Source organism: Syngnathoides biaculeatus, chromosome 4, assembly GCF_019802595.1.
Source record: "Syngnathoides biaculeatus isolate LvHL_M chromosome 4, ASM1980259v1, whole genome shotgun sequence".
NCBI classification, from domain to species: Eukaryota; Metazoa; Chordata; class Actinopteri; order Syngnathiformes; family Syngnathidae; genus Syngnathoides; species Syngnathoides biaculeatus.
The window spans coordinates 18,708,980-18,733,689 of NC_084643.1; the positions used below are offsets into that span (position 1 = coordinate 18,708,980).

Consider the following 24,710-nt stretch of genomic DNA (forward strand, 5'->3'; position numbering starts at 1 on the left):
TGGGATGACAGCCCTTGTTGCACAAGGTGAGCTCTTTCTAATGTCAAATCTGTGGCAAAAGTACTCACACTTAAGACTACTGAAAAATAGACTAACGACTTTTTTTTTTTACCTTTGCTCAAGGGTAATCTTTAAAAAACGAGAATTTATACCTTGTAAAAAAAAAAAAGAAAAACGGCTTTGCTTTCTTTGCAAAAGCAAATGCTAAATTAGCCATAACAAACACTTTTTACAGATGAATTTATTTTTTAGGCTAGCACAAAACAACACTAATGCCGTCGTGGCTGATGCTGCTCTTTCACCTTCTTCCAAGAGGGGAAAAAAAGTAAAAATACACCAAGTACAGATACCTGTAAAATGAACGATCGCGTAATTGTCCCTCTTGCGCTGTGAAGCCAGTCTTTTAACCACTAGATGTCGCTATAACATCCACGCTTGTCGAGCGCCAAGCTCGTGCGAAGTACACGTACAGCGCGCACAATGTGGCGCGTTCACGCGAGGGAGACCGAATTCCAGTCTTCAGTCCGGAGGTGAACCAGCAAGAGCGGTGGAGAAGTTTTGAGAAGAAACCCCAGACTCCGTTGTTAGTGCTTGTGGGGTTGTGGAGCATTGAGTGGCACCGGTAGAAGCAGCAGGCCCTCGCCATGGACGACCTGGGTGAGTCGGGACTGGAAATAATGCATTCGAAAGGGTCGTTGTTGGAGAAGCCAAAGCAGCAACGTGACAAGGAAAAGTTTCACCCTTCATTCGGAGCCGCCTTCCTACGTTGAAGCGAAAACGTTGCACTCAACTTTACTTCTTTTTCCGCGGCGAAGATAACATTTGGCTTTTTATTTCATATTGTAGCTGTTTCTTTGGCAGTCCTGAAAGTGTTACTCTAGCGGCTGATCATCGCTAGCATTTACCTTTTAAAACTCCCTCACGTTAGCACGTCATAACTTTTCCAGTTTAAGTTTCGTTTTTCCCTTTTTTTTCTCCACCGAATTTTCAGTAGAATACAATATTACTCAGTGGATATTTGACATACATTTGAATAACAGCTCGTTAACTTTTGCTTCACTTAAATTAGGTGGCCCAATCTGTTTAATTCAATTGGCAAGGCTATCATAACAAAGAAAATAAATAAGGCGCATCTGCCTGGATAGTTTCGACATACTTTCCAAATTCTATTAGCACAATTGTCAAGTTGCACATCGAGTCAGTGAGCCTTTTTGCCGTGGTTGACAAATGCTTACACAGCATTGACATTGCAATCATACTAATATGTAATAACGGAAATAATAATAAGGCAAATTAGCACGATTGAAAAATAATGCGACATGTGTTCATTCCATACAGTTCTTGTAATAGTGGATTCTGAAATAATGCTGATTTTGTGGCGTTGCTACTGTATTCATGATAGATTAATGTTCAAAATAGCAATGACTTCAAGGGAACCTCGGGACTTAAATGGACATTTATTTAGTAGTTGTTTGAGTTATCAGTCAACCAGTCATCCATGAAATAATCCTGTGATTGCAATTAATACATTGTACATTGTAATGTAACTGTATGAATGAGTGATGGTCAATGAGTGTAGCCTGGAATGTTGGATTTTTAGACTTTTTGGGGTGTGTGGGTGGGGGGAAGCTTAATTATTTGCTGTTTTTGTGCTGAGAGCAAAGCATTGACAGTATTGTTTTGGCCCCACCCTGTTGCATCATGGTATGAAGAAAGTAATTTGTTCAGCTACATAATTTAGACAAAAGTAGCCACCATTTTGTAGGCTCTATCAGCAATGGGATACTCTTTTGGGGGAGGACTCAATTACTCGCAATGTGCACTTACGCTCAGTCCCTATCCCTTGGGACTTGTTGAGTAGTTTTTATTTTATGAGCAGCAATCAGCAGTCACCTCAATCTGTAATTCAGAATTTTGACACTGAATTTCAAATTTTGTTGTGATTTTTATCTTCACGAGTGATCTGTCTGCTATATTCGAATAAACGTCTTTCACTCGTCATATAAAGGGCTTTTTCCACGCTGTTGATTTGGTATAGAAGAAGAGCTGTCAAATGCTGTTTTAATGGTTCAAGTAGTGAGACTTTTTTTATTGTTTTGCTTTGTTGTGTGAACACCGCTAGAATACATTTGAAGTCGTAGCTGCCTCAACCAATGAAAGGACTGATTGTTGGTTTAAAAGTACCCTGCAGTCTTGCAGAAGAAGCCTCAGTTTCAAGGGGGAGGCGAGGCTGCAGAAGAATGTCAAACATTGGTCTGATGTAGGCTCCAAGGCCAAATATTCTCTGGGTTGTGACCTATCACTGCCCTTGGCCTGATTGTATGTTGCCCCTGAGAGGAAGAGCTGTCATCAAACATGTGTCCCTGCTAATTGCAAATGCTTTGCAATTGTTTAAAATGTTTTAACTGTGTACTTGCTATAAGATGGCACTCTGGCGCCGCGATAGAGCATTGGCCTCACAGTTCTGAGGACCGGGGTCAAAATCCTTGCCCCACCTGTATGGAGTTTGCATGTTCTCTCATGGCTGGGTGGTTTCTCTCCAGGCCCTCAGGTTTCCTCCTACATCCCAAAAACATGCACTAATCGGAGACTCTAAATTGCCCTTAGGTCTGATTGTGAGTGCGACTGTTGTCTGTCTCCATGTGCCCTGAGATTGACTGGCAACCAGTTCAGGATCTACCCCGTCTCCTGACCGATGATAGCTGGGATAGGCTCCAGCACTCCCGCAACCCTCATGAGGATGGGCGGGTCAAAAAAATGGATGGATGGACTTGCCATAAGGTCTGGTAGAATCTCTGATCTTGGTTTCTCACTGCTCAAACTGTATGGCCCATCACTTTTCTCAGCGGCACACCATAGATATGGAAGGGTGTTCAAATGTTTATTTTCCTCACTGTATTTCCAAACATGACGATTCTCATTCCAGCCCCCAATGAAGGTCATTCCTTCCAGAATTGGCACTCCAGTATTTCTCTTCTCAGTACTTCGGAGTGCAGATCATGTAGCAGGCAGACTGAAACCAACAATTACTCGTTACTCCGCTTCCGGAACGCGTCCTAACTCTGATATAGGACGGCAGTCAATCACACGGCGATTGTGACTTGAGCTGTGAGTAGGAATTCATTGCACACCTACTTCTCGAATGTGAGCAATGTGAACCACCACACTCGGAATGTTTTGAATCTTAAATTTTCATACCATTTAATCTCTATTAACAAATGTCATTTTTTATTAATCAACGGACTTAAGATCAAATATCATGAACGAAATTATTTTAGTTATCGATCATGATATCCATCCATCCATCCATCCATCCATTTTCTTTGCCTCTTATCCTCACAAGGGTCGAGGGAGTGCTGGAGCCTATCTCAAATGTCAACGGACAGGAGGAAGGGTACACCCTGAACTGTTTGCCAGCCAATCACAGGGCACATAGAGACAAACAGCCACACTCACAATCACTCCTCGGGGCAATTTAGAGTCTCCAATTAATGTTGCACATTTTTGGGATGTGGGAGGATACCAGAGTGCCCGGAGAAAACCCACGCAGGCACAGGGAGAACATGCAAAGTCCACACAGGAAGGGCTGGGATCGAACCCGGTTCCTCAGAACTGTGAGGCCAATGGTTTCCAGCTGCTTCACCGTGTCGCCAATCAAGATATTGCTAAGAGAAATTAATATATAAACCTCAACCATTGCAAAAGGTTTTATTTTGAATCCACAAAACAAATTAGCAACTGTTTGCATTTTTATCCATTAGAAATTGAAAACAAAATCCATGATTAATTTTCCCACGTGTGCGAAAAAAATGTGACATCGCTCTCCTACTCTATTGGTCAAAAGAATGTATTGTAAATTGGAAGTAGGTTTGCTTTACAAACCAGCAAGTGACAAGCAAACATAATAGCACAAATAAACACAAAAATGGATCTAAATTAAATTCTGGAGTTTTTTTTTAACACAACAAAAGCAGCTCATCACAATCACCAACCATGACTGTCATTTCAGCTGAACCTCCCCCACCCCACCACTTACTTCATTCTCTACGCAAGCTTTCATGATGTTAAAATTTCTCAAGTAGTTAACAATGAATTCTACTATTAATTTGATCGCAAATAGAGAAACAACTGCCCCGTGCTACCTCCGGCAGTATTGCAGCGTATCAGCTGCTGAAGTGTCAGACGAGATCTTGTTGAAAGACTGCTTGAGGTTGAGCTGACATGCACTTAAATGTGTGCTCAAACAGCCGACCAAATGTCGTTCAGTGGTTTCTCTGTCCCAGTTATTCAGCAGCACAGTTAGTGTAATATGACTGGGTATCATCACCCTATGATGGCTGTACACTGGTCCAAACCACTGGGCCCGCCTTGGCAAGAATGAAGCTCCTGGCTGTAAATCACTTTCGTTCCCGAACTCCCCACCCATCCTGTTCTGGATCTGGGGAAGCGAAAGCAGCATAGCTGACCTCATCGTTTAGGCAACAGACCCTGCCCCACATCCTGAGGAAAGAGGAGAAAAACAATGAGCAGAGTCAGCGCTGAAGGCCAGTGTGGAAGCGACAGCAAATCCAACAAGTTTTTCCCTCTATATTCATGTATTCTCTTCTCTTGCTCATCTTCCTACTTTTTCCAATGGTCCATTGATGATTTTGTAATGCATGTAGAGTATATTCAGTACCTGAGATTTGGTGCCCGACCGCTACAGGTGTTCACATGTCGGTGCTTTATTGGTTTAAAATACAATAGGGATGATTATTTTCCCTCCCTTTGCTGCACTTCCTCTAATGGTCACAATATATTATCCACCTCCGCCGTGGTGTACACGGGATCAAATAATTAAATCCATTGCTCTCAAAATCTGTCAGCCGACACGAAGCGGGACAGCAGGCAAGGTGCAACTCCAGCTGTGACGTCACTTTCAGTCTGCAGCTGAAGGTGACTTCACCAAACATGGCGGCCCTCAAACGTTGGTGAATAATTCTGTTTATTATTATTATGTAAACTCAATATTAATCATAGAATCGTGTTTTGACTCGTGCTGCCACAGAATGTATTCTTGCTTTAAAATTTGGGGGGATGAGTTCCTATTTATCCATCCATTGTCTGAACCGCTTATCCTCACAAAGTTGTGAGGGTGCTGAGGCTTATAGCAGCTGATTTTGGGCAAGAGGCGGCGTACATAATCGCAGGGCACATATAAACAATTATTCACACTGACATTCACACCCATGATCAATTTAGAATCTTCATTTAACCTACCATGCAGATGAAAAACATCAAGCAGAAAGCATTGGACACATAGGTGTACTTAGGCAGAGGCTGAAACCAGCTGTGGTGCCATCTATTTTTGCTATAGCCGTCAGAACCTCAAGAGAATTCAATCTCCATGGTGCAGGGGAAAAGCGGTGCAGACAAGAGGTGAGGATTTGCTTGTACAGTACATATGTACAACTCCATTTTGGTTTTATGCGTCATACATCGACCCAGTGGCCGTTCTCTTTTTCTTTTGTACAGTGTACTTGGCTGCTCATCGTCATCACTGTCAAGTTCCATTCTTCTGATCAGCTCAAATATGTACGGTTTGATGATGCCAAGTTCAGTTGGGTGTTAACTGTACGTCAAAATCCTTCTCCTCCTTATATTCCAACACTTTGCTCGCCATTGCGTATCGCGCTCTGTGTTTGGCAATTGCAAAGTCACTTCTGGTCACCCTTGTGGTGGATAGCATAACCACACCTCGGTGTTGTTAATACAAACCCAATTTTTTTAGCTAAACTATCATAAACTTGCTGGAAAGGATTTGCATGTATTACATAATATATAAACAATACAAATGTGAATTTTAGCTTACCTTATAAGATCTTTGTCCTCTTACCTTTAAAGTCCAACTGACATCAAAAGCATGATTTTTTTTCTATGTTTTTAATTTTTTAAAAAAAGGCAGCCAGAATGGACCCATCCATTTTTCACCACAAAGCATGATTTTGACATATATGGCTTTTTGTAACTCCCGCTATGAAAAACCTCTCGAGGGATTTGTTTTGGAAAAGAAGCAGGAAGTGACATTATTAGCAGACGCCCACTCAGGTGGCCTTGTGTATTTATACCAGTTATACCTCCGGGAAGGTAGCTCTTTGTTCCTTCCTGTTAGCCAGAATGCCGCCTTGTTGTATTGCTGGATATTGTTAGAACACTCGGGAGGATGGAGTCACTCTTCATACTTTTCCAAAAGACCCGGATCATCTTGAAAAATGGATTGGACAGGTGCAAAGGACGAGAGCTTTGTGGGTTCCAAATGACAGGGAGGTGTGTCTATAGCTACTAAAAAAATAGTTGGGGCCGACGACAATGCTTGCGGCGCCGGGCCACGGTGGCTCATCGCGGCACTGGGCTGCTTTACGGTTTTGTCGTTGCTCACGGCTGAGTACGGTACATACTGTCGGAGAGTCTGTTGTTAGTTAGAAGTGATCCGCATATCATCTAAATATGGCTCGAAACGATAGAGTAATATTGCACCAGTCACTTCACTCGATTGTGAGATGTTCTCTTCTTCAAAAAGAGCTTCAGTGTCAGCAGGGGCGTTGGAAAAATCCTAAAATTTCTGTTTGTCTCCATAGCAGGTGGCACAACGTCTTCTCAATGGCGACTATACCAATGTGACAACTGTAAATGATGTAGCAGGCAATATGGCTACCACTTGGATGTCGAGTGAGACTTCTGCAACTTTGTGCATGTATGACACGTTCTCCACTCATATTTATTTTTTCGTATAGACATTGAAGGGAATGAAGGAGGCCCCGTAGCTCAGTGGTTAGAGCACTGGTTTTGTAAACTAGGGGTTGTGGGTTTGTATCCCATTGGGGCCTCCACTCTCTGAGAAGGGTTGCGTCAGGAAGGGCATCCGGTGTAAAAATTGTGCCAAACATATATGCGCATTCATCTGAGATGACATGCTGTGGCAACCCCAAAAGGGACAAGCCGAAAGAAACTTACTTACATTGAAGGGAATAATATTATTGTATATGACATTTTCATAACAATATCTATTTTACAATGTATTTAGGGATGTCAGTGGGACTTTAAACGTTTTGGTTAAATGGAATTTAAGTATGGTTGAGCAGTGGTGTTGTATTCAAGAGGATTTAAAACTGGCAATCACTATATCAAATCACAATTATTTCCAAACTTTCTAAAAACAAGGTCACCCTCTGTTTAATTTCGTAACCTTCTGCAGCAGGCTGATAAGAACTTGGGTTTATGGGAGCAGGGGGGCATGACTGTTTCTGGGCTTTATAGTGTTTTAGTAGGAAAGAAGAGGTCTTAAATCACTACAGCTAAAGCAAAAAAAAAGCTGACTGTTCACCATGCAAGCCAAAGCCAGCGAATGATGGCAGAATGTTTCAAACAAGAAAAAAAAATGGATGGTTGAGCAGTAATTACAAACTATTTTACAAATTCTGTGTGCGTGCTACATAAATTTCAAATGATTTTGCAAAGATTGTGTTTCCACCTTGGGGTGTGTAGGCAAATATACTGTAGGTCTATAATGTCCACACATGGACAACATTTCTGGCACCCTTCTTTTACATACACAAAAACCCATTGGCGATACACTACTCAAGAACGTTTCTGTTGTGCCTTGTTCAAACTGCTCTGAGACATGACAATATTTAATATAAATGTTTGTATCCATCCTCCACATGGGCAACAAAGTGAAAATCTGTAAATATTGACCAGATATTCTCTGCTTTTAGCACACGTAACGAAGTGGTCTTTCTTTGAGGGCCCTCCACACCTTACACATTTCTAATCTCTTAAATCAAACTTTACAGTTTGATCTAAACTACTTATTCCCCATGCATTCCTGAATTGACCATGAATGTGGACTGTGTGAATGGGAGTTGTTCCATCAATCTCTAGACTACACCCTCATTTGTTTCAGTGCGATGCAGAGAAGGGATTACATTTTAAGGTCCACCTCCTCACAGTGGGTGTCATCTTTCGGATATGGAATTGGTTTGCACTGTATTATTGGGTGTATTTATTTACAATATAATGATGTAATCCACCACTTGTGCCATTAAGCATCCAACTCACTGAGAGAGTTTAGCTACTGATTATCCATTGTCTGACTTTGTTTAATTGCACCGACAAATGTGGCACGGCTGTCTGTTTTTCTTTGAAAGAAGTACTCCACTATGGCTTTTTTGCCCCATGGCATGTTAACACTCGCTGCCAGTCTTGTTTTATATAAATGTCATGATGCCTGTTGGTTTAGAGTTACATTGTAGCTCTGTAAACAGGTGAGCTATGCACCCTGGTGACCCGTCCCCATACCCAACGTGTTAATAGAAAGGATTAAACAGCTCTGCTTGCACTATACTCGTGTTCCTTTCTGCAGTAAATAGTAAATACACTCTTGTAGCACTGACAATATCATCTCCATTATTCTGGAATTCTAAGCATGCACTAGTTAGCGGACTCTGCCCTGGAGTTGTCGACATTCTTGTCATTATTTTCATCTGTAGTAAGATTGAATAAGCTTGATTGGATAAGGTTTCCCCTCAGTTTTCCTTTCAAGACAGGTGTGGGTATTAAATAACTGGAAAGGGATAATTATACATTGCCTTCCAAGCCTGATTGCTTTCTTTCGGCACATTGGACAGAGAATGTGTGGAATGCTGTATCAACCTTCACATCCATCTGATAAACCCTGCAGGACTGTGGCATGGCAGAGCATCGTGTGGGTGCACAGACAAGACTGGACAAGACCCACTACCACAAGAATGTGAACTGTATCGACAGACTGACTTTTGGTTAGCCCAATGAGACACAGATGTCATATTACAGTGGGCCCGAGACTCTGGTGGATGGTTGACTGATGGATTCAAGCAAAATGATCAACACTAGTCTAAACCTCCGGATGACACGTTTTCTCCAGAGACTGCACAATGAACTGTTGAATCACTATGCCGTTGGAGCACAATTGGACTTTGTCCTCTGGCTCAAAGCTCCTATTTTGAATGGAAAAGATTAGTCTGTTGCTTGGCTTACAGTACATGTTTGCAATCTGACTGCTCTAACACTTTGCAAACCACACTTACTGACAAAGGCACGCAAACAAATGTCATCTTCATGCAACACTCAATGCTGCCCTCTACAGGGGCAAAAATCTCCCTTCCCTTTAACACAAGAATCCGTGTTACATTGAGCATGTGTTCATTAATACAAAGATTACAAGGTCAGTATTAAAATACAAACTAATTTACAATTTGAAGAGTCACTGATGGTGTAGTGGCACATGCGCCTGACTTTAGTGCAAGCAGCATGGGATTGATTCCCACTCAGTGATGGTGTCAGTATGTCCCCTGCGAGTGATTGGCAACCAGTTCATGGTGTAGACTACCTTTCACCCGAAGTTAACCGGGATAGGTTTCAGCACTCCTTTGACCCTTGTGAGGATAAGTGGCTTGGCAAATGGATGGATGGATAATTTACAATGCAGTTGTTATTCAATAGTGTCTCACGTAAAACAATGAATTAGAATTGAGATGCAGTTTAACTTTTTCATGTAATAATGCAGAACCACCCTTGTGGAATTGTATACATTTTTTTTTTTTTTTGGTGGTTGAGGTTGAGACACCATGGTCCAAGTTGAGGACCAGGTCAAGAAAGTGGCAGTCTCCAAGTATTTTAAGGCCTCAGGCTGCGGGGTTTCTTTGCCTGCATACGAAAAAAAACTTTTGAGGAACAAGTTACTAAAACTAATTGTATGGAGATGGATTTCATTTTTGATTTTAAGGTGTGGAGCAAGAGTTTGTGTAACTTGTACAGTCACAGCCAACATTGATATTTTCCTTCCACAAGGCTTTGTCTTTACAGTGATGGTCAACATCAGTGAAAGCTTGTTCAGCATGTCAGTGCCAGGTGCAGATTATTTTGAGAGGGCCGTGATATTTCAGCTCATTTGCACAGACATGAGCGACTCACTGGGTTTAGTGCTTTAAATAGGCTGGAGGTCCCATGTGGTTTCTGGTAAACCAGCCAAATTCAACATGTAACCTTATGGACAAGATGCCAAGATGCATTATAGGTCAGAACATGTGTGGCCATGCTAAATTCATCTAAGACTTTGCTGGAGATTGAATCTATTGCATTTCGGTGAAATACAAGATCACTGTTACATTTGCCACAATCATTTAGTATCTGGGGACGAGAAGGCTGTGAAAAAAAAACAATCTCATGATTTTGATAACTGTTTGGGGCACTTAAGGGATACTGTCAGGCAAGTTTGGGGACGAGACCACTCCCCCTCGGGCAGTATTTCATCACTCTTTTTCCCTAACTATCTTTGTCTACTTCACGAGTACGCATTGCTGTCGGCACCTACAAGAGGGGGAGCAAGAATGTGAGTACACTATAGTGACCTTTTTTTTATTGAGCCTATTTAATTAGTTTGAGTTTTTTGTATTTGTTCGTGTTTTTCAATAATTTATTGGGATTGACATTGGTAAGGTATCTGTAATTTAAGTTTTTAACCTAACAAAGACTGCACCTCAGTTTAGTTTCTGTTATAGTGAAACATGCTTTATGTCTTTTCGTAGGAACTGAGGCATCCTTAGCTGGAATACTTACTCATTCACAATGAATAATTTTTATAATATATATGAGAAAATGCTTCCGTGGATAAACACATCAAAGATGGTATTTTTTGTATGCAGTTACTGTAATAATCAATTTTCTTTCTCTCGCTATGTCTTCCATTCCCTGTGATTCAAAAACACCGAGTATAAGTGTTTCAAGTGCTTTTGGTGTCAAAGTATGCAGCCAGTGATTGTGACCTATTCTTGATAGGCTGACGATGGACACATTGTGTGATGTAAGTGTCTATTTTATTCTTGAATTCCAGTGGGCACTACGCAGTGTGACAGAATCCCTGCTCTGGGCAGAGTTCAGAAACAACTCAGCTCCTTTGTTCAGAATAATCAAATGGATTCAGATCTTTTCTTCTTCTTCTTAAATTTGGTAGCTAACTAGAGGACACATAGCAACTGATTTACAGGAGGTTTGCATTTATAGTGAAGAACTGATGGAGACACAATGTTGGAGATGTATTTGAAAGGGCAGCATGATTCCTCATGATAGTGGTATTCGATGGTGAATCACGTTTTTGGTGACAAGTTGGATTGAGAGACAGATTAATTACATGTTATTGTCTTTTTATGGCCTAGTAAATACCCAGCAGACACAAAGATGTTTCTGCTTTGATTTCTCATGACTGTATTTGTTTGGGAATGCTTGTGAAAAATGGTGATGCAAACATTTTCTTCCAGATGCATTATTGGCTGACCTGGAGTCAACCACTTCCCACATTTCAAAGCGACCCGTGTTTCTGCCAGACGAGACCCCTTACTCCATTCCCACCACTGGGAATTATTTCCAGGATCAATCACTTCCACCTCCACTCCCTCCTCCGCCTACAGCTGAGGCCCTGAATGGTTCGCTGCAAGACCACTCCCATCACTCCTCACATCAGGTACACAACATTTCTCAAACACAAAGAAACAGTTCCTCACATATGAAAAATGTTTTGGTGGGGTCAGTCATCCCCTCAGATATAAGGTTATGGGTGTGGTCCACCAGTCATGCCCGCAGATATAAAGTTGCAGGTGTGTGTTCTGTTTGTAATTATGAGTGTACCCTTTTAAGAGTGGAGGGGGGTGGTGTCAGGTAAACCAGGAAGTAGAAGTAGGCTGAGCAGAGACCTTGTGCTTCCGTGCTTAAAAAAAAAAGGGAAAAAAAAGACATCAGGCTGTGGTTCACTGTGATGGATCGGTTTTCATGTGCGCTGAGAGTGTGCGACAAGTCTATGTATTTCTACTCGTAACTAATTTTACTCTTGTGATTTTTTTGTGCTCAACTGTGCAGATTTGGGAGTGCGATGGCGCGGACGCATACGCACCCGTCAAATCACAGTGACTGAAGAAATCATTTTATATATTCAAACAATGGAATCGAATCTCTCACTTAATTTGTTTTAATCCCTGCATGATGTTACCATGGCTTCTCATGAGAGAAGTCTTAAAGATACCCAAGTCATTGTTTTTGAGTCTTGTTCATATAAATAGTTTTAAAATGGCTGCAGTCTTTAGGTTCGGCCCAGAAGAGCTCCTGGTCGAGGGACAGTAGCAGCTCTCCATCTCACATTGAAGAGGACCACGTCTACAGGTGAGCATGCTGCTTTCTCTGAATCTACACACCTACGTTGTTGTTCCTTGTTGCTTCTGTTAACGCTTGTGTCTCGTCCTCAGCTTTCCAGACAAACAAAAATCATCTGACACGTCAACAGCACCCATGACCTCTGCCCTAGGCACCAACTTGTCGGAGCTTGATAGACTGCTGCTGGAGCTTAATGCTGTTCAACAAAGTTCCCCTTCATTCCCAACTACCGGTACATTCGAGGCCTTCAACTTCAACGGGTTTAGTTAATGCTGAGAAGGTTAAAAAGTGGTTCATTTTTTTAACAGAAGAGAGGCCTCCACCCCTACCATCCACCAGCACCACTCACTATGAGAATGGGATCAGGGTTAGCCCTTCCCCTCAGGAGGAGCCCAAGCATAATGGAACAAGGCAGGATGAGGTCCGCCCCACGGTGGAGAGTCTTTTAGACGAGCTGGAGGGTTCAGTACCTTCAACCAGGTTAAGACAAACTAAACCACAACTCAGTTAAATTTTAAATGCAAATTAGAATTTAGGAGAACAACTATTATAAGTTTCACCAATAGTTTCCATTTTTAAAGGTAATCCAACACTACGTATTGTATTTTCTAGTCCTTCCCCTCACCTCAGTGATTTGGACAGCCCCTCTCAACAGCAAGCACGGATTTCAGCTTCATGTGCCACAAGAGAGTTAGATGAGTTGATGGCCTCTTTGTCTGACTTCAAGGTATAAAACAACAGTAAAAAAAAAATTCCTGTCATATTTGTGATGTTTCTCTGTTCCCGCAATCTGTCTTACTCTCATTTCTGTGTTTCTAGCCTGGCTCTTCTTCCACCTCTCCTCATCCTCCAGTCTCTACATTCACCCCCCCAGTGACTTCTCCTTTCCTCAGTCTGTCCCCCCCATCTACCTGTGCCTCTCCTATGTTCTCTTTGCCTCCTGGTCTAGAACTGCACATAGATGAAGACGGAATGGATAGAAGCTTGTCAACTGCCTTTCGGAATCATCTTGCTTGCCATAGTCCTCTATCGCCCGTTTCTGGAGCCAGTGATCTCGACTCCATCGCAGATGTATTTGCCACTGTTCCACCATCCCCTAACAATTCCCTGCTTATCCTCAATGCTTCCGTAAGGAGCAACCAGAAGAGAAATAGTTCAAGCCCATCCAGTACTCCATCAATGACTTCAGTAAACACTGTCTTGGATCACAAGACCTCCAATTCACCTAGTCCATCTGTGGAGCGTCTTTCATCCTCAGCACCTGCTTGTAAAGTATCATGTTCACCTGACACTATGATCACTGACTCTTTTTCCATCCAAGATCCTAGTTCGAATCTCTCTGTGTCAAAGACTCCGTCACCTCTCCCTTCTACTTCTGTAATATCATCACCCCATACCAGTAACTCCCTCAAAACCTCCTCCCTGGTCTCTCTGGCCAACATTCCTTCACCAATGGCTGTCCCAAGCTCTTTGATTCCCAATGGAGCTCTGTTGCAGCCAGTAGCCACAGCCAAGTGTGCCAGCCCCCCCATTTTGCATCTACTCCCTGTCGAAGAACCCTCCCTACAGGAAGTGCTGGACAAGCTGCTAGAAATGAGTTTTTCACAGAGTCAATCAGCGACCCAGATGAAAGCTCTGCAGTTGCATACAGAGGCGCACGGTCTCGACAGAGGAGCCCCTGAGGCGCAGGAGATCATCTTGCCCATGGACAGAAACAATGTACAGCCTGACATGTTCACCTGCACCACCAACACCATCACGGATGAATCAGTGGACGGAGGCACTGACACAAATGGATATCTGGACTGGACTGATGAGGAGCTGTCCATGTCCTTCCACGACGGACTGGATGGCACCCTGACGCCTTATACTGAGAGGCTGTACACGGATGGTAGCGTGACTCCTCTGACAGAAGCGAGCTGGATGGACGAATCCATAACGCCATCCACATGTCCCGGGACACCCGATGTTACCCTGGACCTGCCTTTGCTGCAGCCGCCCAATATGGACAGAATGTCTACCTCCGGACACGTAGGCATCTCTCTTGCTCAATGCAGGACATCGTTGTGTTTCTCCCATGTAACTTTGTTTGCTTATTGGAGTGATGCGTCACTATCAGTTGGGGCCTGCTGCTGCATCCTACGTTTGTCACTTGAAAAGAATGAAACATCCCATTGAGCACATTTTCCCACATTTATAAATGCCTCAGTGTTGACATTAGGCTGTTAACATAGATTGTTTTGCTGTTCTACTTACTATATGTTACCAGAAAAGCTTAACTGTAAGTTGTTTGGGCTTCTAGAGGGTGTGAGAAGAATGCAATGGTTTGCAACCGCATGGAGGAGTGTGACTATTTCGCCCCTTCCCCAACTACTGCATCCTTGCCTGTGGGTGATTGGAAAGGTCATCATGTGACTCGTCTGCTCACTTTGTTGATACTGGTCCCAACTGAGCCGTGGTTATTATGGATTGATGATGAACTGCTCACCATTCCTGTCTAGATCAAGTCAGTGATAAGGCGCACTAAGGAGATCCCCAATGTGCACCCTATGTATCGAGATGGTCACCCACGCAAGAAAATGGGCCCTGTCATTGTAAACAAAAATTCCTCCCAGGACCGCCTCATTGAGGAGCTTCAGGGCAAGTTTGGCATCAGCCGCTCTGAGCACCAGCGTAAACAGTCAGATGAGTGGCTGACGGACGGGGTTATTGTCACGTCCAAGTCTCAACGCTTCCGTCCTGATGGAGTGGCTGGTGAGGTGGACAAGGTTGGCTGCAGTGTTCTCAACGTTCCCTCAGTTGATTGACCTTCAGTGTCTATACTGTTTCTCTTTGTATGCTTCCTTTTGTGTGTCTCCTTCCACTTTAGATTGTAATTGCGCCCGGTTCACCTGCTCCCGTGAGAAGGGTTCTCCCACCTCAGTCACCTCCCTCTCCTCATCATCTTCCTATCATTGAAGAACCCCAGCAAATACTTCCAGTACAGCAGCCTCCTGCTTCTATACCACCACTCCCTCTGCCTCCCTCTCCCCATCCTCAGCCTCCTCACAGCCAAGGGCAAGTCACAGCATCACCTCAGTATGTAATAACAGCTTCACCAGCACAACAATCACCACTACCCTTTCAGGAACCACCTTCCCCAAAACTAGAGTCCCCTCTGGATATTCATACAACTCCAACCAAGCCTTCACGTGTGGACAGTGTTCCAACAGTTGCACCCAAAGTCCTGGTATCGATAGGCTGCCAAACTGAGTATGACCCACTCTTCTCCTCAGTGCAGGCATGAACCCTCATCCCCTTTTCCCCTTTCTGTCTGTTGCACCCTTTAAATGCTTGGTGTCAGCATGATAACCTACTATGTGTATTTTCAACCCTTTCCACATTTCAACCTCCTCAGATGGCTCAAGGGAAAGGGAGTCTAATTGGCGGTCCGCAGACGCAGGTCAATAAGCTAGACAACATGCTTGGGAGCCTGCAGTCTGACCTCAACAAACTGGGTGTGCAAACCGTAGCTAAAGGAGTTTGTGGTGCCTGCTTCAAACCAATTGTGGGCCAGGTGAGATGCTCTGTTATATGCTGTGATCTGAAAGCTAAAGTGATACCTTGTGAGCAACGCCTCTTTTATTAATTTGTTTGTATAGTTGGTGACTGCTATGGGCCGGACATGGCATCCCGAACACTTTGTTTGCACACACTGTCAAGAGGAGATAGGCTCCAGAAACTTCTTTGAGCGGGAAGGACAGCCGTACTGTGAGAGGGACTACCATACCTTGTTCTCCCCTCGATGCCACTACTGCAATGGGCCCATACTAAATGTGAGGCCTTGTTTTTTTTTTTTTTTTTTGGGGGGGGGGTTTAACATGTGCTCTATCTTGCCATCAACCTTCACAATGCGTTCATGTGTTTACAGCAAGTTGTAACAGCGCTGGATCAAACATGGCACCCTGAACACTTCTTCTGTGCTCAGTGTGGATGCTTCTTTGACCCAGATGGTAGTGTGGACTTGATAATAATATGTCTCATTGCCACATGAATTTAATTCTCTGATTTCTGGTTTTCTTGTTTCTTTAAGGGTTCCACGAAAAGGACGGCAAGGCTTACTGTAGGAAGGATTACTTTGATATGTTTGCACCAAAGTGTGGTGGCTGTGCTCGAGCCATTGTGGAGAACTATATCTCGGCGCTCAACTCGCTTTGGCACCCCGAGTGTTTTGTTTGCAGGGTGTGTATCGGACAGTGTTTTATGGACCCACGTGAAATGTGAGAGCATGCAATTCATCTTTATCTATTGTCCACTCTTTCTCTGCAGGACTGTTTCACCCCATTTGTCAATGGAAGTTTCTTTGAGCATGACGGCCAGCCCTACTGTGAAGTCCACTATCATGAGCGCCGCGGTTCTCTGTGCTCTGGCTGCCAGAAGCCAATCACAGGTCGCTGTATCACTGCCATGTCCAAGAAGTTCCACCCGGAACACTTTGTCTGTGCCTTCTGCCTCAAGCAACTCAACAAAGGCACCTTTAAAGAACAAAACGACAAACCCTACTGTCATGGCTGTTTTGTGAAGCTTTTCAGTTAAGGAGGGTGGCACTCTACTTGTGAGTACTGGACAGTAGTGTCCATAGCATCAAAGGGCACAAGTACGGTCTAATTCTAAGGTTGTAACCTTCTGAAAGTGTGTATGGTTTCCATACCATGCATAAACTAAAGTACATTCATCCTGTTTGGGAATGAGTCTATTAACCATTGTAGATGTACCCTAACAATTAATAACAATGGAAATCAACATTGAAATAACAATTGCATGTTTTGACTTAGGACTTCAGCTTTCCTAATTTGTATGTTATTTTCTTTCCTTTAAATTTTGATGTGTGTTGGTGAAAGACAGAAGACTGAAGAAATGATAAAAAATATATATATGCATTTTTAACATTCTCACTGGTTGAGTATGTCCTTTTTAGGAATAAAAAAAAGTTCAATGTGACAAAAGAGTTCAATGTGACAATAATAGCAGGGAGCATAATTGATTTGGAGCCAGTTGATAATGTAGATATTTTAGTGTTTATTGTATCATGTTTAATAAGGCAGAGGCATTCATGTCAATGAAACGCCAACTGGAAGTTGGCAGAGTGAGCAATTAGTTATTTTGTGGTGTGTGAATGTTTTGTCTTTCACTCATTGCGGATTTCTTCAACCAGACAGTTTAGCTTCGATTTGTTTATACCAGCATGTTGTAAAAATTAATTTGATGTCTATGAGTCGATTTATCTGTGAATATCTTTTGTCACTGAATAATTCCATTTCAGTGTAATTGTGCAACAGTAGGTGCAGTTGTGAGATAGTAGAATGTGAAAGCATAAACTTAATGCAGCCTGAATTTCTAAATGTTTCACCGCCAAATCATTCCTTGTTTTTACTGATGAAAAGAAACACTCAGTTCCATCATTCATGTCATCAAAGTGAAACTTTTCACAGATTGGGAATTTGTAGTGAATCCTGCTGTCTCCACAACAATTATTCAAACATGTGTTTTGGGAACATGCAACTCTAGGCAAGTTACTGGGATGCTTGCCAAAAACATGTTTGATAACCACTCCCGACAAACATGGATATTATTATTGTGGTTTCTAGATCGGCATCTCTGATCAATAAAGGAAAATTTGTGGCATTGTATTATCAAACCAAACTTGTATGCACTGTTTTTTCTCACCTTGTCAGTATGAGGTATTGTTGGCAATGGCTTCTCTGCTCAGAATCTTCTGTAAGACCACAAGTGTGGGTCGACAGTACAGTACATTATCCATTTTTTGAGCCGCTTATCCTCACAAGGGTCGCGGGAGTGCCAGACCCTATCCTAGCTATCATCGGGCAGGAGGCGGGATACACCGTGAACTGGGTGCCAGCCAATCGCAGGCCACACAGAAATGGACAACAGTTGCACTCACAATCACACCCAGGGGCAATTTGGAGTCTCCGATTAATGCATGTTTTTGGGATGTGGGAGGAAACAGTAGTGCCTGAAGAAAAAACACGCAGGTACGGGGAGAACACACAAACTCCACACAGGCAGGGCTGGGATTTGAACCCCAGACCACAGAACTGTGAGCCCAACGCGCTAACCAGTTGCGGCACCGTGCAGCCTACAGTACATTTCCCAATAATTCAATTTTTGGTCAACGTTATTTCATAGTTATTTAACCAAAATAATGCTTCCATTTTTAATTTTTCAACTTTGAATTTTCCAAAATTAAATTTTTGTAGTAAGATTCTTAACAGTTATATTGTTTTGCTTTGAAATGCAACATGACATCATCATGATTTGGTAGCAGCATTAGCAGATTTAAAATTTGCCCCTCGGCCAAGACTACCTTTGCTTAGCTGGCTAACAAGGAGACGCATTTGTGATCAAACCATTGCTGTTGAAGAAGCATTGAACGTGAGTAACTGCATAATCTTGTGCAACCTACACAAGTTGAACAACGAGGATCATGAGGACGACTCAACCTGCAACTACTGGAGTGAGAGCCATTGGTTTGAATCTCTTTCATCCCCATATCCTTTAAATCTACATATCCTTAACAATTTCATACTCGAACATTCTTACGCATATACCCTTTTAACTTTAACATAGACTAGGTAGTATGTGAATTGTGTTACTTATGTGCTGACTTTGTTTATTTGACTGCTTTTATTTGGACTTTAACTTTAACATAGATTAGGTTGTATGTGAACTGTGTACCTTCTTTGTTGACTTTGTTTATTTTATTGCTTTTTTGACTATCTGTAGCCCGTTGGGGAACACAATATTGTGCGACCAGTAGGCCGGTCCCAAGCCCGGATAAATGCAGAGGGTTGCGTCAGAAAGGGCATCCGCCATAAAACCGTGCCAAATATACATGAGCGTTCATCAAATGAATTCCATGATGGATAGGTCGTGGCACGGGCTAAATACGCCCGCCCCCGGCACAGTTAATCTGCAAGGTGTAGGGAGAAATTCACATAATGTAGGTCGTATCAAAAAAAGAGGAGGAAAGCGGCTTGGTTGGCAGAAGAAGAAGAGGCACGCACAGACATTAGAACTGTGTGTAGGGACTTTGAATGTTGGGACTTTGACAGGAAACGCTCAGGAGTTCGTTGACATAATGATTATGAGAAGAGATGATATATTGTGCATCCAGGAGAGCAACTGGAAAGGGAGTACGGCTAGAAGTTTAGAAGCAGGGTTTGAATTACTGTACCAAGGAGTAGATGGGAAGAGAAATGGAGTAGGGGTTATTCTAAAGAGCTGGGTAAGAATGTACTGGAGGTGAAAAGCATCAGATCGAATGATGAGAATGAAATTTGAAATTGAGGGTATTATGTATCATGTGATTAGCGGCTATTCCCACAGGTTGGATGTGACCTCAAGTTAAAAGAGTAATTCTGGAAGGAACTAGACATCCCAGTCAGAGAGAGAGTTGTGATTGGTGCAGATTTCAATGGACATGTTGGCGGAGGAAACAGGGGCGATGAGGAAATGATGGTTAAGTGCAGCATTGAGCAAAGGAACTTTGAGGGGCAGATGGTGGTGGACTTCGCAAAATAGATGGAATTGGCAGTGGTTAACACTTATTTCCAGAAGAGACAGGAACACAGAATGACCTACAAGAACGCAGGTAGAACCTCGCAGGTGGATTATATTTTGTGCAGACGAAGTAATTTGAAGGAGGTTACTGACTGTAAGGTAGTGGTGGGGGAAGAGTGTAGCTCGACAGCATAGGATGGTGGTGTGGATGACTCCGGTAGTGGGTAGGAAGATTAAGAAGGCAAAAGAGGTGCAGAGAATCAGGTGGTGGAAGTTGAGAAATGAAGAATGTTGCGTGGCCTTTCGGAAAAAGGTGAGACAGACTCTAGACGGACAGGAAGAGCTCCCAGAAGACTGGAATACTACTGCCAAAGTTTTCAGAGAGGCAGGCAGGAGAGTACTTGGGGTGTCTTCTGGTAGGAAAGGGGAGAAGGAAACTTGGTGGTGGAACCCCAAAATACAGGAAGTCATTCAAGGAAAGAGATTAGTGAAGAATTGGGACACGGAGAGGACTGAGGAGAGGCGAAACTGTCATGGTCCTGCCGGTCCAGCCCTGGCTGTGCGGGGTCCCCACACAGCTGCACTGATTCGGAGCCGCACACGTGCCCATCATCGGCATTGATTAACCCCTGTATATATAGGACCCAGTGGACGGTCTGGCTTTGCCAGATCGTCGCCACCCATGCCCCGTTCCTGCACTCCCGTATTCTTGATCGTGAACCCTGGTGTACCGACCTCCGCCTGTCCTCCGACTGACCCCGTAACATTGACATCTTTGATACTCCTGCCATCTCTGATCGATCTCCCGTGTACCGACCTGCTCTCTACGCCTGACGTCTTAGTTACCGCTGCTCTACTTGACTGTCTGCCTGATCTCCGACCTTGGAACGAATAAACACTTTTCCCAAACTGCCTCTGAGTCTCCGGAGTCCTGCATTTGGGTCCTCCTCCGTACCAATGGGTCATGACAGAACGATCTGGCCAACACAGGACCCAGCAGGAAAGACCCGGCGTTGCCGGGACCGACGCGAGGTAAACCGACTGCCGAAGGACCAAACCTGTCCTATCCGGGTAGGCTCCATCATGTCGTCCTCTTCTTCCGTGTCACATGCACGGCCTGTGTGTCATGATTACGCCCCAACCACGACGCGCTTACCACCTTATCTTCTTTCGGACTGATTTTTCGGACTTTGAGGAAGACCTTGATTTATATGACCGGGTGCCTGACTACCATTCAGATTTTGACTGTGAATTTCCTCTCCCTATCTTTGGTCCCAGTCAGTTTGTTTCATCTCCCCGTGTTTCCAGCTCCTGAGTGTCTTCGCCTGGTAAGTCCAAGTCCTCGTCCTCCAATCCTTTTTTGGGAACCTGCTTGGCCATTTACCGGGTCCTCCGTGTGGCGACCAGAGGAGACGCCCAAGCAAGGTCCCTGCTTGTACCTCCCGGTGCGCGGCGACAAAGAACACCGTCCTCATCCGTCCACTCCTCACCGGCAACGACCAAACTAGCAGACTCGGAGCAGGTGGCGAAACTTCCACCCAAGAGGGAGGAGGGGTCACTAAATCCTGAGGTCCACGAGGATCACGAGGTTTTCTACTGCAAAATGCGGGCGGAAATAGAGCGGCAGAGCGCCAAACTGGCGGTCCTCACTGCCAAGGTTCGGCGGGGATTAGATAACCAGCCGAGCTACGCCCACGTCGCGGTTGCAACAGACTTGCTGCTGACTCACGTCCATGCTGCGGTGGCAACGGACCCGCTACTGAGCAAAGTTCATGCTTCTGTGGCAACGGATCCACCGCCGCACCATTCCCACGTCGCGGTTGCAACAGATTCACTGCAAGCTCACTGTCAGGTTCACCAATCATACATTCATTAAACAGGACAAAAAAGGAAGCAAAGACACCAGTTCAAGTCTCGCGAGGAGGGAGGAGAGGAACTGTCTCGTACAATTCACCACTGCACTCTCTGATTATCCTCTCCTCAGCGCCTCTATTTAGTTTTAAGACACCCCTTATTTACATGGTTGTTACAAAAAGGAGACGACAAGCAAAACAGTTTGAAACAAAGTGTACATGTTTGTTCATGTGCGTGTGCGTGTGTGTGTGTGTGTGTGTGTGTGTGTGTGTGGTGTGTGTGTGTGTGTGTGTGTGTGTGTGTGTGTGTGTGTGTGTGTGTGTGAGAGAGATTGGTGAATACATGTGTGGTCATCATTTCTTTAACAGGCAGCAGTTCTAACAGTTCTGATGATTAGATGTTTTTGTTCTTGCTATCTCCTGCTCGGAGGCTGCCACGTTATCAAGAGCAGAGCAAAACACTTCTTTATTGGAAGCAGATGTATGATAATTATGATCACAATTATTCCTACACTCACGTTGCGGTAGCCACAGATCCGTTACCGAGCCAAGCTCACGTTGTAGTGGAAACAGATCCGCCGCCTCGCCATGCTCATGTCGTGGTTTCGACAGACGCGCTGCTGACCGATTCTCACGCCACGGTATCCATCAACTCCTTTCCGAACCGAGCTCACGTCGCTGGTCGCAACAGATTAACTGCCGCGTCACACCTACGTCGCAGTGGCGACAGGCTTCCGGGCGACCGTCGTAGGAAAAGGATGGAATTGGCGATCGAAGATAGGCCTGCCAGAGTGCCTCACGTTGTTGTCCAGAAGGTGGCGATGGTGCCACAGCCGCCTCACGTTGCTGTCCAGGGGGTGGTGATGGCTCCGCAGCTGCCTCACGTTGCTGGCCAGGAGGTGGCGATGGCTGCGCAGTCGCCTAACGTTGCAGTCCAGGAGGTGGGACGGCATCACAGTCCCCCTCGTTCCAGTACCAGCGGCGACAGGTCCGCAGCCGTCCCACGCACCTGTCTCGACGGCGACAGGAGCTCAGGAGTTCAGATGGGCCACCCAGGAATTGGAAGGGCATTGGGATTGCTGTGATTGTGATCATGGCGGTCATGGCTTTGGTCATTCTCTCCGTTGTCCTCCTCACTCCTGATGATTCCCAACCGCTTCATGACCTAGCCTCAGCAGCGACTGATCCCCGGCCACCTCATGATGAAGCCTCGGTGGTGACCGGTTCCTGGCCACCTTCCGACGAAACCTCGGCGCCGACCAATACCCGGTCGTCTCGCACCCGCCTTTTGGGAGGCCTTGGCCCGGAGCAGTTGCATGCTTTTGTCTGGTTCCTGCTTCGCTGATGGGTTCCTCCTCGAGGACGTCCACCCGAATCACCCCTTGGGGACCCTGCGCTTTGGCGTCCGGGTCGTCCTCCTGACCTGTCCAGCCAGACGCCTCGCTTTTGGTGGGCGTCCAGGCCCCCTTCCACCCGCCCCTGGACATGTTAATTTTTGTGTGTGTGTTTCTTCTGTTTAGGCATGTCTGGGATCCGCGCCTTAGAGGAGGGGTACTGTCATGGTCCTGCCGCTCCAGCCCTGGCTGTGCGGGTCCCTGCACAGCTGCACTGATTAGGAGGCGCACACCTGCGCATCATCCGCAGTGATTAACCCCTGTATATATAGGCTTTGCTAGATCGTCGGCACCCATGCCCCATTCCTGCACTCCCGTATTCTTGATCGTGAACCCTGGAGTACCGACCCCCAACCTGTCCTCCGACCGACCCCGTAAGCTTGACGTCTTTGATACTCCTGCGATCTCTGATCGATCCTGCTCTCTACGCCTGACGTCTTAGTTACCGCTGCTCTACTTGACTGTCTGCCTGATCCCCAACCTTGGAACAAATAAACACTTTTCCCAAACTGCCTCTGCGTCTCTGGAGTCCTGCATTTGGGTCCTCCTCCGTACCGATGGGATGTGACAGAAACGAGTACGTTGAGATGCAACGTAGTGAAAAGGTAGAGGTGGCGATGGCTAAACGAGAGGCATATGACGACATGTACACCAGGTTGGATATGAAAGAAGGGGAAAAGGATCTGTACAGGTTGGCCAGACAGAGGGATAGAGATGGGAAGGATTTGCAGCAAGTAAAGGTGATTAAGGATAGCGATGGAAATATTTTGACTGATGCCAGGAGTGTGATCCGTAGATGGAAAAAGTACTTTGAGAAGTTAATGAATGAAGAAAATGGGAGAGAAGGAAGAGTAGAAGAGGCAAGCGTAAATGACCAGGAAGTGGCAATGATTAGTACGGGGAAGTTAGAAAGGCACGAAGGAGGATGAAAAATGTAAAGACAGTTGGTCCTGATGACATACCAGTGGAGGTATGGAAGCAATTTGGTGAGGTGGCTGTGGAGTTTTTGACCAACTTATTCAATAGAATACTAGCGAGAGAGAAGATGCCAGAAGAACGGAGGAAAAGTGTACTAGTTCCCATTTTTAAGAACAAAGGCGATGTTCAGAACTGTGGAAACTACAGAGGACTAAAGATGATGAGCCATACAATGACGTTATGGGAAAGAGTCGTGGAAGTAAGTATATGGGAGAAACAGTATGGTTTCATGCCTAGAAAGAGTACCACAGATGCATTATTTTCCCTAGGGATGCTCATGGAAAAGTACAGAGAAGGTCAGATGGAGCTACATTGTGGCTTTATAGACCTAGAGAAAGCCTATAACAGCGTACCAAGAGATGAACTGTGGTACTGCATGCGCAAGTCTGGTGTGGCAGAGAAGTATGTTAAAATAGTACAGGACATGTATGATGGCAGAAGAACAATGGTGAGGTGTGCCTTAGGTGTGACAGAGGAATTTAAGGTGGAGGTGGGACTGCATCAGGGATCAGCTCTGAGCCCCTTCCTGTTTGCAGTAGTAATGGATAAGCTGACAAATGACATTGGACTGAAATCCCCTTGCACCATGACGTTCGCAGATGATTTTGTGATCTGCAGTGAAAGCAAGGAGAAGGTGGAGGAACAATTAGAAAGATGGAGGCACGCACTGGAAAGGAGAGGAATGAAGATTAGCCAAAGTAAAACA

At 44.6% G+C, this 24,710-nt stretch overlaps 1 protein-coding gene, 1 long non-coding RNA gene and 1 other non-coding gene across 8 annotated transcripts; 2 read left to right on the forward strand and 1 right to left on the reverse strand.

The window, feature by feature from the left end:
• Window positions 1-423: 423 nt before the first annotated feature.
• LOC133499006 (paxillin-like) lies at window positions 424-17,891 on the forward strand. Of its 6 annotated transcripts, XM_061816442.1 has the most exons (11): window positions 468-657; window positions 11,334-11,536; window positions 12,146-12,228; window positions 12,312-12,451; window positions 12,528-12,699; window positions 12,832-12,946; window positions 15,617-15,775; window positions 15,861-16,034; window positions 16,130-16,211; window positions 16,292-16,440; window positions 16,528-17,891. In XM_061816442.1, the coding sequence occupies exons 1-11, from the start codon at window positions 645-647 to the stop codon at window positions 16,792-16,794; spliced, it is 1,557 nt and encodes a 518-aa protein (XP_061672426.1). In that variant the 5' UTR covers window positions 468-644; the 3' UTR covers window positions 16,795-17,891. The 6 variants fall into 6 exon arrangements, 3 of the variants coding, with proteins under 3 accessions (XP_061672426.1, XP_061672427.1, XP_061672428.1); XR_009794514.1 differs by lacking the exons at window positions 15,617-15,775; window positions 15,861-16,034; window positions 16,130-16,211; window positions 16,292-16,440; window positions 16,528-17,891 and adding exons at window positions 13,039-14,250; window positions 14,522-15,297; window positions 15,369-15,499 and having other exon boundaries at window positions 425-657; XR_009794513.1 differs by lacking the exons at window positions 15,617-15,775; window positions 15,861-16,034; window positions 16,130-16,211; window positions 16,292-16,440; window positions 16,528-17,891 and adding exons at window positions 13,039-15,297; window positions 15,369-15,499 and having other exon boundaries at window positions 424-657.
• Window positions 3,693-22,364, reverse strand: LOC133499008 (uncharacterized). Its single transcript, XR_009794516.1, has 2 exons — window positions 22,151-22,364; window positions 3,693-4,500 (listed from the first exon to the last, which is right to left on the reverse strand). It is a non-coding gene; the product is annotated as an uncharacterized LOC133499008 (long non-coding RNA).
• trnat-ugu (transfer RNA threonine (anticodon UGU)) lies at window positions 6,794-6,866 on the forward strand. Its single transcript has one exon. It is a non-coding gene; the product is annotated as a tRNA-Thr (tRNA).
• Window positions 22,365-24,710: the final 2,346 nt, after the last annotated feature.